General features: G+C 48.5%; 1 protein-coding gene across 2 annotated transcripts in view; it reads left to right on the forward strand.

Annotated features, from left to right (window-relative positions):
- Positions 1-5,807, forward strand: part of YWHAG (tyrosine 3-monooxygenase/tryptophan 5-monooxygenase activation protein gamma) — a 28,453-nt gene extending 22,646 nt beyond the window's left edge. The window contains exons 2-3 of one of the 2 annotated variants that reach the window (XM_005661962.4): positions 2,414-3,078; positions 4,645-5,807. In XM_005661962.4, the coding sequence (XP_005662019.1) occupies positions 2,414-3,070 (657 nt within the window). In that variant the 3' untranslated portion in view covers positions 3,071-3,078; positions 4,645-5,807. Of the gene's footprint in view, positions 1-2,413 lie in introns of both variants that reach the window. The other variant, XM_085016806.1, reaches the window with a different exon arrangement.
- The last annotated feature ends 10,047 nt before the right edge of the window (positions 5,808-15,854 follow it).

The following is a 15,854-nucleotide window of genomic DNA, read 5'->3' on the forward strand; positions in this document are numbered from 1 at the left end:
TATATGCCACTACCTTTTTTTTTGGTCTTTTGTCTTTTTAGGGCCACACCCAAGGCATATGGAGGTTCCCAGGCCAGAGGTCTAATCAGAGCTGCAGCTGCCGGCCTACACCACAGCCACAGCAACGCGGGATCCAAGCACATCTGCGACCTACACCACAGCTCACAGCAATGACAGGTCTTAACCCCACTGACTGAGGCCAGGGATCCAACCTGCATCCTCACGGATACTAGTCGGGTTCGTTAACCACTGAGCCCCGACGGGAACTCCATATGCCACTATCTTTCACATCTATAAGTAATATGATGTTATGTGGACGCCGTGGTTGATCTAACACAGAGAACAGAGTAGCCCATTTAACTGGGGTGGGAGGAATAGAAATGGGAAAGATTTCATAGAGGACATGAGTTTCATTTGATTCTTGACAACTGTGTTAAGTAGTTTGCAGGCGGGAACACTGGGAAATAGTGTAGGCAGAGGCAGAAGAACAAAGGGCAGAAGTATGAAGTTTGTTGCAGTTACCATGTTACCACTGAAGTACCAGTACATGAGAAGATGAGGTGAGCGAAGCATTTAGTCTGTTGTAAGACACATAATCTGGCATTCCTGATGTTGCCATTGACGTAGCCTGTACCAATTTAGATATGGTAGTTAACCATACAAATAAAAATGTGGCCCCAGGATAGGGAGGGTTCTGTCCTCTTTCTCTTGCTTTCTTTCTTGCTTGCTTTCTTTCTTGCTTGCTTTCTTTCCTTTTCTTTCTATTTTTTCTTTCTTTCGTCTTTTGCCTTTTCTAGGGCCATTCCTGTGGCATATGGAGATTCCCAGGCTAGGGGTCTAATCGGAGCTGTAGCCACCGGCCTACGCCAGAGCCACAGCAACGCAGGATCCGAGCCGCGTCTGCAACCTACACCACAGCTCACGGCAACGCTGGATTCTTAACCCACTGAGCAAGGGCAGGGACCGAACCTGCAACCTCATGGCTCCTAGTCGGATTCGTTAACCACTGAGCCACGACGGGAACTCCGAGTTCTGTCCTTCTTATAAAACTTTCTATTTCATGTCCTTGTCAGATGTCTAAAGGTGCATGACTCTAACATCACAGAAATCAGGTAATATAAATTAAATAAATAACTTTAGTCACTTGATTCCATTTCCTATATGTAGTTGATTGGTAGTCATAAAAATACGGAATATTGGTGTATGTTGCTTAATTTTCCTCAAAGCTCTTAGTCATTGGGACTTCCCTTGCCGCACAGCGGATTGCATACCTGGCATTGTCATGGCAGTGGCTCAGGTCTCTGCTGTGGTGAGAGTTTGATTCCTGGCTTGGGAACTTCCACATGTTGCAAGCATGGCCAAGAAAAATAAATAAGTACAATGGAAAGAAGCATTCATATCTGTATGAATGGGTCACTTTGCTGTACAGCAGAAATTGACAGAACATTATAAATCAACTATAACAGAAAAAAATAAAAAGGGAAAAAAAAGAAGCATTCATTCCTATTGGTCTCCTCAACTCAGAAGTGCTTTTTTTGCTCACCTCTCCATCTTTTTGCTAATTGTATTCAAGTATTTATTCTCTGAGTTGCAAATATCTCAGTAATTATAGAGTCAATCCCATGCCCCCAATTTTTACTTTCTTTCTGAGGTTTGTAATTTATATTATCCTTTTTGCTTTTTCGGCCACCCAGTGGCACATGGAATTCTCAGGCCAGGGATCAAATCTGAGCTGCAGTTGTGACCTACGCTGCAGCTGCGGGAGGTGGGATCCTTTAACCCACTGTGCCAGGCCCGGGGATTGAGCCTGCATCTGCATCCTGGTGCTGCAGACACGGCACTGACCCCACTGCACCACGGCAGGAACTCTAGTTTATACTAACGTAAGAACAGAAAAGTTTCTTTGTTTCTCAAAAGTCAACTTTGAAGTTGACTCGATATATTCTCACCCAGCATGCAAGATACTCTCATCCAGAGGGCTGGGACTGAAATTTGGCAGGTCAAGCTTAGAAGCTGTTATTCCATTTTCTTTAAAAAACTGATGCTGTATGGAAGTCATCTCTAGTTAAAGTCCTGAGGATTGGTGTCTATGTAGTGTTGCATGAGAGAGCTTGTTGACCTTTTGTAATGTAGATCGAGATTTGGTTTGTCATCTTACAGGACAGCTACGTGACACGCGTGTGTGTCCTTTTCTAGGAAGGAAGCAGGAGTTGAGGCACCAGTGATCCAGCTGCAGTTTTTTTCCTTGGTTGTTGCTCGTCCCACCTCCGTCCCCCTTCCATAGAGCCGCACGGCCTAACTTCTCTGACTGTTAATGACCTTAGCAGCTGATGTTTTAGCGGCATAAAGAAGTGATTAACCCAGCTGACATCATCTGTACCGTAACAACTCTGTCTTCTTTCCTCCTTAATAGGTGACAGAGCTGAATGAGCCACTGTCCAATGAAGAAAGAAACCTTCTCTCTGTGGCTTACAAGAATGTAGTCGGGGCGCGCCGTTCTTCCTGGAGGGTCATTAGTAGCATTGAGCAGAAGACCTCTGCAGATGGCAATGAGAAGAAGATAGAGATGGTCCGTGCTTACCGTGAAAAAATAGAGAAGGAGTTGGAGGCCGTATGTCAGGATGTGCTGAGCCTGCTGGATAACTACCTGATCAAGAATTGCAGCGAGACCCAGTATGAGAGCAAAGTGTTCTACCTGAAGATGAAAGGGGACTATTACCGCTACCTGGCCGAAGTAGCCACTGGAGAGAAGAGGGCGACCGTCGTGGAGTCGTCTGAGAAGGCCTATAGCGAAGCCCATGAGATCAGCAAGGAGCACATGCAGCCCACTCACCCCATTAGATTAGGCCTGGCCCTTAACTACTCCGTTTTCTACTATGAGATCCAGAACGCCCCGGAGCAAGCCTGCCACTTGGCCAAGACCGCTTTCGATGACGCCATCGCCGAGCTTGACACCCTCAACGAGGACTCCTACAAGGACTCCACGCTCATCATGCAGCTCCTCCGCGACAACCTCACGCTCTGGACAAGCGATCAGCAAGACGACGACGGTGGAGAAGGCAACAATTAAGGCCCCAGGTGGACTGGCAGCGCACGCTGATGCTACTACTGCAGTCTTTATTTTTTCCCATGAGTTGGGGGTCGGGTGGGGGAGGGAAAGGGAGGGATGACCTTCCTAGGGAGAAACCCACGACCTGTCCTGTCTTTGATCGCCTCTTTGACATTTTTGCCAAAATACCACTAGTGGAAAGTCAGGCTAGCTGTGCTGGTATTGGAATAGCAGCCTCACACTGGCTTATGGACTGTTCTGTAGATTAATGCAAGTGGAGCTGTCTTTAATTTAACTTATTGCTAGAACATAGGGTTTAAAGATGAATTGAAAACTTAAATGGAATGGCCCTCATTCAATAAGTTCTGTGGTTCCAGTAAGGATTTTTATGTACATATGCTCTTGTCTTAAGTTTTGGGTACTTTCTGTCTCATCTGTTTTAGCTGTGCATTTTTTTTTCAGGGTGTACTCTACCAGACATGGAATAGTTTAAATCCCAAGCTGATAGACTTAGAACATAAGGTATATTTATCCTTATGGGTTAGGCGTTGCCAGTTTTCAGAAGTTCCTGATTGGTTGACAGTATTAACACTAAATTGCAGTTTACAGTATTTCTACATTACAGCCATATGTAACATCAAGCCATTGATTGTGTATTTTTCTTTACTGTGGCTTGTACGTCCTTATTCAGCCTTATCCAGGTTGGTTTTGCTGTTCTCTCTCTCCTAGGCCGGAAGGCTTGCCTGAGGAGAATCAGAGTTACTTTAGGTTTTGGTTAACAGGTGCTTGGCAGGTGGCTGTGGGATTTTTTTTGGTCCCTTCTTCTTAACTTAAACCCACCACAAAAATTATTAATCACTTTAATAGAAACATTAAACACCACAAAAATAGAGAAAATTCAGGTCTGTATGTCATTTATTATGTTGATATTTTCAGAGAAATCCTGATTTTTAAGCTGCCGCAGCTCCTTCCTCAGGAATTGGGCTGCCCCTTCTCGTTCCACTTGAGTCTTCCCCACTGTACCTCAGTGGCACTCGTTCGGATGGGTTGAAAAGCCCCCATGGGTTGTAGAAGCTGGTGGTGGTTCTGAGAAACCTCGTGGTGCAGTGTGTGAAAATTCAGGTGCCAGGAGCTAACTGGTAGAAAAATCCTAAAGGAAGAGCCCTGTGCATAAACATTCTGTCCAATTTCGAGAGCCTTGTAAGTGTGTCAGTTTTTCTCTCTGAAAACACTCCTTCCCCAAATAATCATTGTAGGAAAATAAGCTAAAATCACTATCAGATAATAAATATTTAACTCCTATTTGACCAAAACTTTTCCTATGTATTTGTTTCCTTTTTAACAAAAGCATAGAGGTTGGAGATGGATTTCGCTTGTGCCGTCTGTGCACGTTTTAGAATTGAAGGGAAACCACGATGCTATTTCCACAAGTTTGTGTCCGTTAGCCTTGGGTCCTTCATTCTCATTTTGGATTAAGTTTTTCTGAAAACACGACCTGTCGCATGTGTGTTCAGCCTTTTTTATAAGATAGTAACAGCATGAACTTCCAAGATAGGTAATGACACTGGGCTCATTTGTTTCTTTGCTTTATTTAGGCAAGGAGAGGAATGAGTCATTGAGGAAAACCTGAGCCTCCAGTTGTGAAATACACACATTGACCAGGATCCAGGTGGCAGTGAAGCCAGAAGAGTGTGGCGATGCCCTGTAACGTAGCACAGTTTACCCAGCATGACTTTCCTTAGGAGGTCCCCTCACATGCTAGAGCAGAAGTCCCAACTAACCGAACCTGTTAGAAGAGCCAACGGAAGAGAGCTTTACAGCTTCTGTCCCTGACGGGGGCCTAAGGTCAAAGCTATGGATGGGAACAGTTGCGGGGGAGGGAGGTGGGGGGGGGGTTGGGGGGGCTTTCCTTAATTTATCTTCATGTCCAGTGAGCAGTGTTGTGTCCTTCCTTGTAGCATTTGGAAATGATTTACTGGAATTACAAAACCTATTTTTCTTTAAAATTTCAGCTTTGGCTCTGGCTGCTTTTTAGAATAATGCAAGATAAAACCACATCTGAGGGCTAAAAATGAAGAGGGAATGGGAGACTTGATATTTAAGCAGCTTGAATGGTTTCTTTTCTTTTCTTTATTTTTAAAGAAATGCACTTGCCTATGATACTGTCTCTCCAGTGAAATGATTACTCCTCCATTACTCTATTGATACAATATTGTGCATGCTAGTGTTGTATTTCTATACAGTAGCTTGAAATTTATTAACTTATACTGTAGGTGTTATGTATTCCTATGACAAAAAAAAATTAAGTCTTCAAATTTTTTAAAGTTTTTTTAATTTAATTTTTCCTTTGGGGGTAAAGTTTGCTCTACCAAATAGTGATCGTAAACAAATTGATCTGTTTTGGATGTTGCTATAGTGACATGCAGTTATATATTTTGTTTTTAAAGGGGGGGGAGCAAAAGAAACACCAGTGTTAGCTTAATCTTAATGTCTGGTGTTTGTCATGGTGAAATTATAACTATTACAGTGTAGGAGAACAACGAATATGTTCTCTGAATGAGCCTTTGTGCTTTTTGTCATGTTATGCAGTGAACTATTTTTAAGGTCTAATCAGTGATTATTTTTCCAACTCCGTGTTTCTCTAAGGAATTATTTCACACACGGACCATTCTTAGCAGTTTTCCTCAGTGATGGAATATCATGAATGTGAGTCATTATGTAGCTGTCGTACATTGAGCAAATAAACTTACAGATCTGATGTCAGTGCTACTTAGTTTTATTTTAATAAGTTGAAATTTTCTTTTGCTTTTGAAGGTTTGATTGAACATGGATATTCTCTCCTCTCCCCCCCCCACCCACTAAAAGAATGACGTTGGATGTGGCGGGGGGCAAAGCAGTGTATACCGGAAGGTGCCTGTATCCGGAAGTCGGACCTGGGTTTATTGACCTTGAAACATGATCACATCTTTTGGGTCTCCATCATTTCTCTTACTATACAAACCTCAACAGACCTAAGTTTGAATCATGGCTCCTTTTTTTTGATCCTCAGGCAGATGACTAAACTTCTGAGCCCTGGGGTGGGGGCTCTAGGTCTAAATGAATACTGGGTCATGGGCCTGGTTTGCTATCTCAATTAGGTGCCTGTTGAAGAGCTCATTATGTCTTGGATGAGATGGGTTTTGCACTTAAAAATATTTGTAAATACATTGTCCTGGGATTTTTTTGTCTTCCTGAGGGGTCAGCAGCCTTAGTTGATGTGGGCTGTGGTCTCAACAGGCTGCGTTGCTGATGGCAGCCACCCTGGACGTATGGGGTGCTCTGCCCCAGCCAGCCATGAGGAGGGGCTTGTCTGTAGGACAAAGTGCCAAGGCCAAGGCTCTCCCCATCAGCTTGCCTGCGCTCCAGCAAGGGCTGGGGAGGGTGTGTTGGTTCATGCAGTGGAAGAAGATAGCTTTTCAATTTTTTGAGAAATTTTAATTCACATTTTAAGAGTAACACTGTGTAACCAGACTTTTGCCATGCTACTGAATGAATTCACCTATTTTGGCTCATTGTCCCTCAGAAACACCCTGAGAGTTCACTGCAAATGTAAGCTGTGGCCATAAAAGTGACCAATGAGCCCAACGTCCCACGACTCGCTGGTGACCCACACTGCAGCCCCAAGTCTTTGGCCCTCCTGAGATGCGTCTCCTAACACCAGGCTGCTTGTGCTCAGCTAGGAGATCAAACCGAGCAGCAACCAACACCCAGCACACGCTGACTGAGCCCTTGCAGTGTGGGGGTCACTGAGGGTAGAGACGGTCAGATGATATCTTGCCAGCAGGAAGGTAGAGATATGGGCACCATCAGAACTGGCTCGCTGAGGTTTTTCAGAAAGAAGCCTAGCTCCTGGAAGCTGTTAAATGACACCCTTGCCCCTTTGGTGTGACTTCCCATTATGAGTGGATTTGACATAAGACTGAATGGAATTTGATATATGAGACTGGGATTTGCCCAGAGGATTGTTCCACAGACAACTTAAATTTCCCTTGAGATAAAATGCTCTCTGGTGCTGCATTTCTACCCAGTTTTAGCAGTTCCTTAATGCAGTGTTTCTCAGAGTTAAACTTTTTCATCTCAGGACCTCTTTACATAAGACCTTTTGTGTAGGTAGGGTGTATCAAAAACTAGAAACTGAAAATAATTCATTAAAAAAAAAAAGAGTAAGAAACTATTACATGTTAAGATACATATAATTTCATGAAAAGTAACTTTTCCAAAACAAAAAAATAAAAGTAGCATTGTTTTACACTTTCACAGATCTCAGTATAAGTCATCTGGACTGATAGCTGCTTTTGCTTTCAATCTCTTGATACATTTCAGATATGAAGTATTTGAAAAAAAAAAAAAAGATTTGGCATCACAGTGATAAGTAACTGTGAAAGAATGGCCCTGAAGACAGAGTTCCCTGGTGGCTCAGTGGGCTAAGGATCTGGTGGTGTTACTGCTGTGGCATGCGTTTGATTCCTGGAACTTTTATGCTGTGACTGCAGGCATGCACCCTCTCCCCACCTCCTGAAGAGCTGAGGTTTAGAAAGCTCTCCTAGGAGTTCCTGTCGTGGCTCAGCAGAAATGAACCTGACTAGTATCCATGAGGATGCAGGTTTGATCCCTGGCCTCACTCAGTGGGCTAAGGATCCAGGGTGGGTTGCCGTGAGCTGTGGTGTAGGTAGTTTGCAGATGCGGCTCAGATCCTGTGTTGCTGGTACTGCTACAGCTCCAATTCAGCCCCTAGTCCGGGAACTTCCATATGCTGTGGCTGAAACACACACACACACACACAAAGAAAGCTCTTCTAATTCAGGAATTGAGTGATATTTGGGGTTAAACACCCATAACAGAGGTCCTCTTCCTCAGTGCACTCCAGAACTTAAAAAATAACTGCTATGGAAGCAGTGAGATAGAGGTGATGGGTGGGAGAGTAAAGGTAAAGCAGTGAATAACCCACTCTGCTTAGAGCATCCGCAGAGCAGAGTTCTCCATCCCTAGACCTTTGCAAGTGGAGGGGACATCAGATGGGGTTTTGGTGGCAGGGAAGCTGGGTGGAGCCGAGACTCCCTCCGCTCTATTTATGTGTGATTACTGCATGCATTGGCCTCTGTGCCGGTCAGCTGAACCTGCATGTTGACTCACTGATCTGAGTGGCTAAGAATGACAGCTACCTGGCCCTGTGCACCGTCCTCCCAGCAAGCTTGGAGAAACAACCTGAGAACTAGCTGGTGAACACTGTTTTCTAGTTCAAGGAGTTGACATTAAGTGGTCTCTAGCTTAATCAACGTTAAGATGTCCCAGCTTACTAATTTAGCCTGCTGGTTTGAAGTTTCCAGTTCTGGTACGGATAGGATAAATGTGGTTGGATCTGCATGGACACAAGCCCTACTTCCAATTAACCAGATACCTGTGGTCCGGGAGGAGTTGGGGTGAGAGTGGCTGGGTAACACTGAGTCCTCAGCAGCAGCTCACGGGATTTTGATGTTTTATCTTCATGCTGAGTCCACACCGGGCTCAATATTTTTAAAGGATTGTAAAAGGGGAAAAGTGCAAGAAGACAGTATATTTATCGATCATGAAATTTAAAATACCATCTGGCAAGTAGTCTGGCAACACCAGGTAAGAGTAACCATAAACCTGCCCTTCCTAGAGGTAACCAGTCACTCTCTTCTGTGCTTCCTCATCTGGCTCAGTTGAAGACAATAGCCTTGATTCTGGTTTTGAGACAGAAGGATTTTTGCTGCTTTTGAGCACTAAGTCGTATAAGGCTTTGCTTTGTGATTTTTTGATGTAGATATTCAAATTAGTGTTAACAATATTTGCCTCTTGAGTTAGACTTAACCCTGTTTCAAGGGTAGCTAGGTGGTATCAGGAGATTTACCCCCAAGTTTTTCTTTGCTGTGCCTGTGGCATATGGAAGTTGCTGAGCCACTGGAGTGACAACCCTTAACCAGATCTTTAACCCCTGTACCACAAGGGAAACTCCACACCCCTAACTTAGAGAAATTTCAAACACAAAAGTTGAAAAGAATGGTACAGTGATAACCTAATATGTTATTTATCTCTCTCTCTGTCTTGTGGATCCTTGAAAGTAAGGACATTTTACTCCCTATGTTCATACTTCTAAAAACAAGATTATAGCAATCACATTGTCATCACACCTAAGATCACAATAATTTCTTAATAGCCTATACTCAGATTTCCTCAAATTGTGCCCAGAATGCTTTTGATTGTGCTTCGTGTCCCGCTGCCCTGGTCTAATTAAATTGATTAAGTTTTGTTAGTCTCTACGACTTTCACCTCTTTTTTTTTAATAGCACTGACTTTTCTGACTGCTTGGTGGTCTTAGAGGAAGTTTCGCATCCTGGGTCTGTACAGCTGTTGTCTCCTGTGTCATTTGACTTGTCTCCTGTGTCATTTGACTTGTTTCCACCCGTTTTGGGGCACTTTTTTGTCTTGCATAAAGATTTGTTCTTCATCCAGCCTTTTCAGTGGCTCAGGTGGAATTGAATTTGAATTAAAAGGTGGCCAGCCCAGGGCTCTCCCCCAGAATCAGGTGGTCTGTAGCGGTTGTCAGCACCAGGTCCTGTGACTTGAGCCCCCAGGGACAAAGCTGCCTGCCTGTCACCCAGGAGAGCCATCTTGTTTTCTGACTGGAAGTTTTTAAGGCTAGGGTGTTTTGCCCTTTCACAACCCTCTCCTGCTTCCCTGGATGGGTGGATGCCCCTGAGCCACGTGCGTTGCGTCAGCAATCCACCTCACACTTGTATGCAATCGGCCCTGCTGGTCTGCAGCTGTTGGCCCCCGTGCCTGTGGGAGGTGGTGAAATAGTGCAGCCCACCACGTTCCCAGAGTTTTCAGGAACCCGCAATCCTGAGAGGCTGCCTTCATACTGGATCTAAAATCTCAGGGTTAAATAGTTATTCCCACCAGGATGGACAAATTACCCTGCTACTTACTGGCTCTTAGAGAAGGGGCCAAGAAGAGACATCAAAACCTTTCATCTCTTTTCACTCACTTAGCCTGAACCCAGATTTTTGGGATGGGGTTTTGATGGTTGGTCAGTTCTTTAAAGCTGGACTGAAAGCACATTTTGGGTTCCCTCACGTTTGTTATCAAAGCATAATGCCTTCTAGGGGCCCTTACCTCCCAAAGTATGAAGGTATTAAGGTGGTCTTGCCTGCTCAAGTTTGGAAAGTGCTCTGTTTTAAAAAAAAATTCTTGGGGAGTTCCCATCGTGGCGCAGCGGAAACGAATCCGACTAGAAACCATGAGGTTGCGGGTTCCATCCCTGGCCTCAGTGGGTTAAAGATCTCTGCGTTGCCGAGTCGCAGACGCGACTCGGAACTGGTGTTGCTGTGGCTGTGATGTAGGCCGGCAGCTGTAGCTCTGATTAGAGTCCTAGCCTGGGAAGCTCCATATGCCGCAGGTGCGGCCCTAAAAAGACAACAAATAAAGATTCTTTTTGTGGTCCCTCAGTGATGAGTGCTAGGTTGGAGAAGGTAGGGTAGTGAGCAGACCTAAGTGAAAAATACTCTCTTGACCCAAGTTGGGAGATTATATTCAAATAGAGACAAGATAGACTTGGGAAATAATGGCTGGGTAACCAGAATGAAGGATGAGCAGTTTGTGGCTGACCACAAGCATTTTGGGAGAGTTCCTTGCCATGGAACTTCCCTAAATGTCCAGATCCCCAGGATTAAACACATCCTACGCTCCACTCCTGGGTAAAAGCAAAAGGAGCCGAGCTTTCTGGGAGATGTTATGATTTAAGACTTCTTTAACCCAGGGGTGACAAGGCCAAAACGAACCCAGATAACAAAACAGCCCTGGTCCATTCCTGAGGGCTTCAGCTCTCAAGAATTCACCAGCAACCGGTCTGGCCATCCCTATCCCCTTATGGGTTGCCAAATGGTTTGCAGGGCCCTGGAGTTGAGAGGATTCAGCATCCACTTGGGCCCCGGCCCCACCCCCGCCCAGGGGCTGGCTCCAATGGCGCCGTCCTCTGCTGCCCCCCGCTGGGCACAGCGCCGCTCTGCAACTGGCTCGCCCGGCCCCCGGTGCCAGCCAGGTTCGGGCTCTTGCAAGCCTTCGTGCGACCCGGGTTAGGCCTAGACCCCGGGACGACAGCAGCGCCCTCGAGCCCGCCCTGATGCCAGCTGCAGCCCATCTGGGCCCCAGGGTGAGGATTTTGCTGTCTGCCTGTCCCTGGGGCCTCATTTCTGCGCGGGCACACATGCCCGCCTCCGCAATGACCAGTCGGTGTGGGTGAGCTGCACCGCTCTGAGAAACCGCCAGCCGTTTGTTCCCTCAATCCCTAGCAGTCGAGGAGCTCTGACAAATCGAGATCGCGAAGGTTCCAGACCAGACCAGACGCCCGGATACGAGGGGGGCGGGAACGCGGCCGCCTTCCAATGGCGGCAGCGCGAGAGCCAATCACAGCCAGCCTGCCCCGCTCGTCCAATGGCCCGCCTGTTGCTAGGGCTCTGAGCCGGGATCCCCCAGGCGGCTGCCCGACCCCTTCGCTCCCCTCTGGCCCTCCTCCGCCCCTCCTCCCACCGCCGGCCTTCTTCCTAGTTCCCCACCCTCCTCCTCTCTCGTTGGTCTCCGCCCTCTGCGTGGGCCTTTGTCACCTGCAGTGACCTGGTCTGGGCTCTGCAGGGCACTGCAATTCCTTAATAGGACGTTAGCGACATCCGTGGGCGTTGTCCTTTGCCGTCTTCGGCGGAGGGAGCTGGATTGGGAGGGCGGGGCGCGGGGTGCCGCTGGCTCTCGACGGCGGCGTGCCTGCCCTCAGGTTCCGCATCCGACCCACACCGCCTCTCCAGTCTTGTGCGGCTTCGCCACGCTTTCTCACCTGCATTTCGCTCTTTCTGGAACCAGAAAAAGCTGAGGAAGCCCGGGCTCCCTGCAGCTTGCCCGGCCCACAGAGCATAGGGACTGGCCAAAGGGCGATGGTGACTCAGGTCTGTCAGGATCATCACCCCACACGCGGGCACCGTGGGCCCTCCCGGCCAGGCCCCAGCCCACCCGTCCAGCCTCGCCTGCCGCCTGTCCCCTGCGTCGTCGGCCCATCGTCCCGCTAGAGGCCCTCCCTTCCCCTCGCTCGTGCATAGCCGCTTCCAGCTGCAACTGAGTAGTGCTCAACCCGGGCTCACCCCAGAATAAGAGGTCAGAAATTTTAGGGGTCACAGGCACTCCGACCTCCGCCCTTCTCATCTCCCAACATAGAGCTGTATAATCTGAGGCCAGGAGGGCAGATGGGTTGCCTAAGGCAGAGCCAAAACTGGATTTAGGGGAGCTCCCGCCGTGGCGCCTCAGGTTAAGGATCCAGCGTTGCCTCTGAGGAAGCGCGGTGGTGTCAGGATCCCACGCTCCTGTGCAACTCAGATCCCTGACCCGGGAACTTCCACGTGTTGTGGGGCCGGAAGGGATGGGAAAAGGGACGGAAGGCGAGAGGGAGGGGAGGAGAGGGGGAGAGGGGAGGGAGGGGAAGGGGGAGGGGAGGGGGGGAGAGGGGGAGGGGAGGGGGAGGAGAGAGGAGAGGGGGAGAGGGGAGGGAGGGGAAGGGGGAAGGGAGGGGGGGAGGGGGAGAGGGGAGGGAAATAAACGTGGACTTAGGAGCTGGCAGAAGACCCACTTCAGTGTAGCTATGATTTCTCTCACTCAGCAACTTCTGTCACTTTACAAATGAAGGGCTCTCAGGGGCAGAAAGCATAAGAGGTCAGGACTTGAATTCTCTGCCCATTCCGTCCTAGTGGGGCAGCATAACTTCTCAGGTTCTTTAGTCTTTCAGAGGGTCAGTTTCCATATCTGTAAAATGGAAATAATAATTCATGAATAGTTGACTGAAGCCAATTAGATCTTCTAATTTACTCAAATGAGTTTTTGGTGTTTTTGGTTTTTTTTTTTTTTTTCAAACACTCTTCTTTCTTCTCCTTGATCCTGAATGGTCACATCTACCCTAACTCCATTTTCTTTTCCTTCCCTTCCTCCCTTCTTTCCATCTGTTCTTTTCTTTCTCAGAACTTTATATTCCTGTTTATAAATATCCAGAAGTTCCTGGTGGGCAGCAGGCTAAGGATCCAGCGTTGCCACAGCAGTGGCACAGGTCTCCACTGCCATGGGTGCAGCCTGATTCATTAACTAATTAATTAAACCTCCATCTCCATGATCAACTTCTCCACTGCTTCTCTTCATCCATCCTCACATCATTTAAACACATTGTCTTTAATTTTCAAAGGAAATCTTATCTGCACTTACTTGCTAAAGCTCAAGTCCCATCTTCCTTCCTTTTTTGTAACTTTTTGTGTAAAGAAACAGTTAGCATTTCCTCATAGTTCCCTTAACCTTTGACTTACAGAGATCAGCAATGATTCCACTAGGTAATAAGGAATGTCTTAATAAAAATTATCCTCCCATAAGTAATTCCCATAAGCTTTTCTGTCTTTACTCAAAAATAAATAAATAAATAAAGGCTTCACATGTACTCATTCTTATAATCAGCCTCATTTTGCAGAGGAAGAGACAGGCTTAGTAACTCACCCACAGTCCCACAGCTAGTCAGTGCCCCCAGCTGATTTGAATCCCGGCAGCTTGGCCTGTGGCCACAAGCTCAGCTGTAACCCTCTGCTGCATCTTAGTGACACGGGGTTGCTCTGAGGATTTCATAAGCTAAGGAGTAGTCGGCAGCTGGCAGGTGCCCAGTATGTGCCAGTTGTGATGATAACCGAACACCTACACAGCAAGGCACAGAGGGTGGGCAGTCCTCTGTCACCCCCAAGCTCCAGGCCTTGGCTGCCAGACTCTTCAAAAGACTGAGAAAGTAAGCTGGGTCCTCTGGCAGGGAACTTCCAGGAGGCTTGAGAGCTCTCAGGGACTGAGGCGTGGTAGCTGCAGGGCTAGGGCTTGTCGATGTTTTCCGGAATTTGGATTTTCTGCCCCTATTTCTACTCCGGGCCTGGCGGGACCCAGAAGCTAGGCAGAGATTCTGGAAGATTCTGTGGGTGGCGTCAGGTATCTGGGTGTCTCTGAGAGAGCACCAGGGGGCAGTCATTTACTGTCCTATCTGGGCCTAGAGGGGTGGGGGGAGGCTGGGAAGGCCCAGCCCCAGGGCGTCCTGCAGAGGGAGACGCAGGACCTGCTTTGGCCCTGCTCCATCCCCCTTGCATGTGGGGCCAAGACTTCCTCTCTGGAGTTGGCCAGTACAGCCTGAGGCCTGAGCAGGCAGGGCCTGCTGCCCTCTTGATGGGAATCATCCTGCCTCCAGAATCACTCTTCCTCCCACCCAGAGCCTCGGGGCTCCAGAACTCCTGCTGAGGAACTGGCCTGTGGGACCACTCCAGGAGTTCAAGGCTTTCAGGCTGCTCAGGCCTAGAGAAGGGGGGTTTCAAGATCTTCAACAGGGCCCCCAACGGGTTAGTGCAAGGATAGCTCAGCCACCTCAGAGAGAGGTGGAGCAGGGGGCTCCAAGAGGGGAGGGAGGCTTGGGGAAGTGAGAAGGCACGGTGATGGTTTGAGGGGGTGCAGAGAAGACGGGAGAACTCCAGAAAGGAGGGGGGCTTCAGTGCTGGAGAAGGGACTTGGTGTTGGGAGGGGTGCAGAGAGGGGGTGGGGTGAAGAGAGGGAGATGGAGGATCGGAGAGGGACAGGGAGGCCCAGCAAGGAGGGTGGGAACCCAGAGGGGCTGGGGGAGGAGAGGAGGGCTGAGCGAGTGTGGGAGGAGTCAGACAGGGCGGGGGCTGGGGTGGAGAGGGCTCAGGGATGGCTGGGGTCCCCCTGATTGGGTTCTCAATGCCCCCCCCCGCCCGTTGTCTCCCAGCCTGAACACAACCATTGCTAAGGGATTTTCAAAACGAATTTAACGAACCCATCTTGAGAAGGGGGAAGCTGTGGGAAGACAAACAGAACTCCTGCTGGCCCTGCAAAGAGCCATCCTTATACCCTGGGGCGCCCTGGGGCTTTGGCCTTCCTACCTTTGTTAGGAGACTCTGGGTAGCTGCCAGTCTCCTGGTGTGAACGGAGCTGACAACACAGCAAAGGCAGGAGGGGCCCGAGGGGCCACTCAGACCCTTCAGGATGGACACTGAACCCAGGGCGGGGCTAGACCGCAGATCATGCCTCCAAGAGCTACAGAGCTGGCTCGAGCCCAGTGCTTTTTTTCCCTGAACGCAGAGCTGCTCCTGCCACTTCTATCCATTCTTTAATATAAACCTTCCTGGCAGGTTCCACCCTGTTCAGCCCTGAAGTGAGGGGAGGCTTCCTTCCACGGAGGCAGCTCCTGGATCGCCGGTGCTGCATCCTGACTAACCACTGCCACTTAGGCTGGGCAGGGAGGAGTACAGGCTGGTAGGCATGCCAGGCTGAAGGAAGGGTGGGAAGGGCCCTTAAGCTGCTGGGACCTCTCCTAGGGCGGGTCAGTTTTCCCCGGGGTCCCAGACATGACTGTTTCTCTCTGGGCAGGGGGTTGGGAGCCCCAGCTGGGCACCTGACTTCTCCTTGCCCTTGGTCTGCCCTTCTGATACGATGGCTGGCAGGTCAGTAAGGCTCTTCCACCCTCCATGTGCCAACTGGAGGCCACCCAGAGAAATCTGTTATTGAGCTGGAACTGTCCCTTCTTAGTTAAGTCTGGCTTTCCTGGGGTTTTTCATGCTTCCAGCTCTCCCAGCACAACTAGCTGTTGGGAGAGCTGTCTCATATGAGGCCCTTGAGGAGGTCCCTTGTGACCTAGCAGGTTAAGGATCTGGCTTTGTCACTGTTGTGGTGTGGCTTTGAT

Source organism: Sus scrofa, chromosome 3 (assembly GCF_054392235.1).
Source record: "Sus scrofa isolate SSC_HxYL_T2T_F1_AM1 chromosome 3, Sscrofa_HxYL_maternal_Yorkshire_Landrace_v2.0, whole genome shotgun sequence".
NCBI classification, from domain to species: Eukaryota; Metazoa; Chordata; class Mammalia; order Artiodactyla; family Suidae; genus Sus; species Sus scrofa.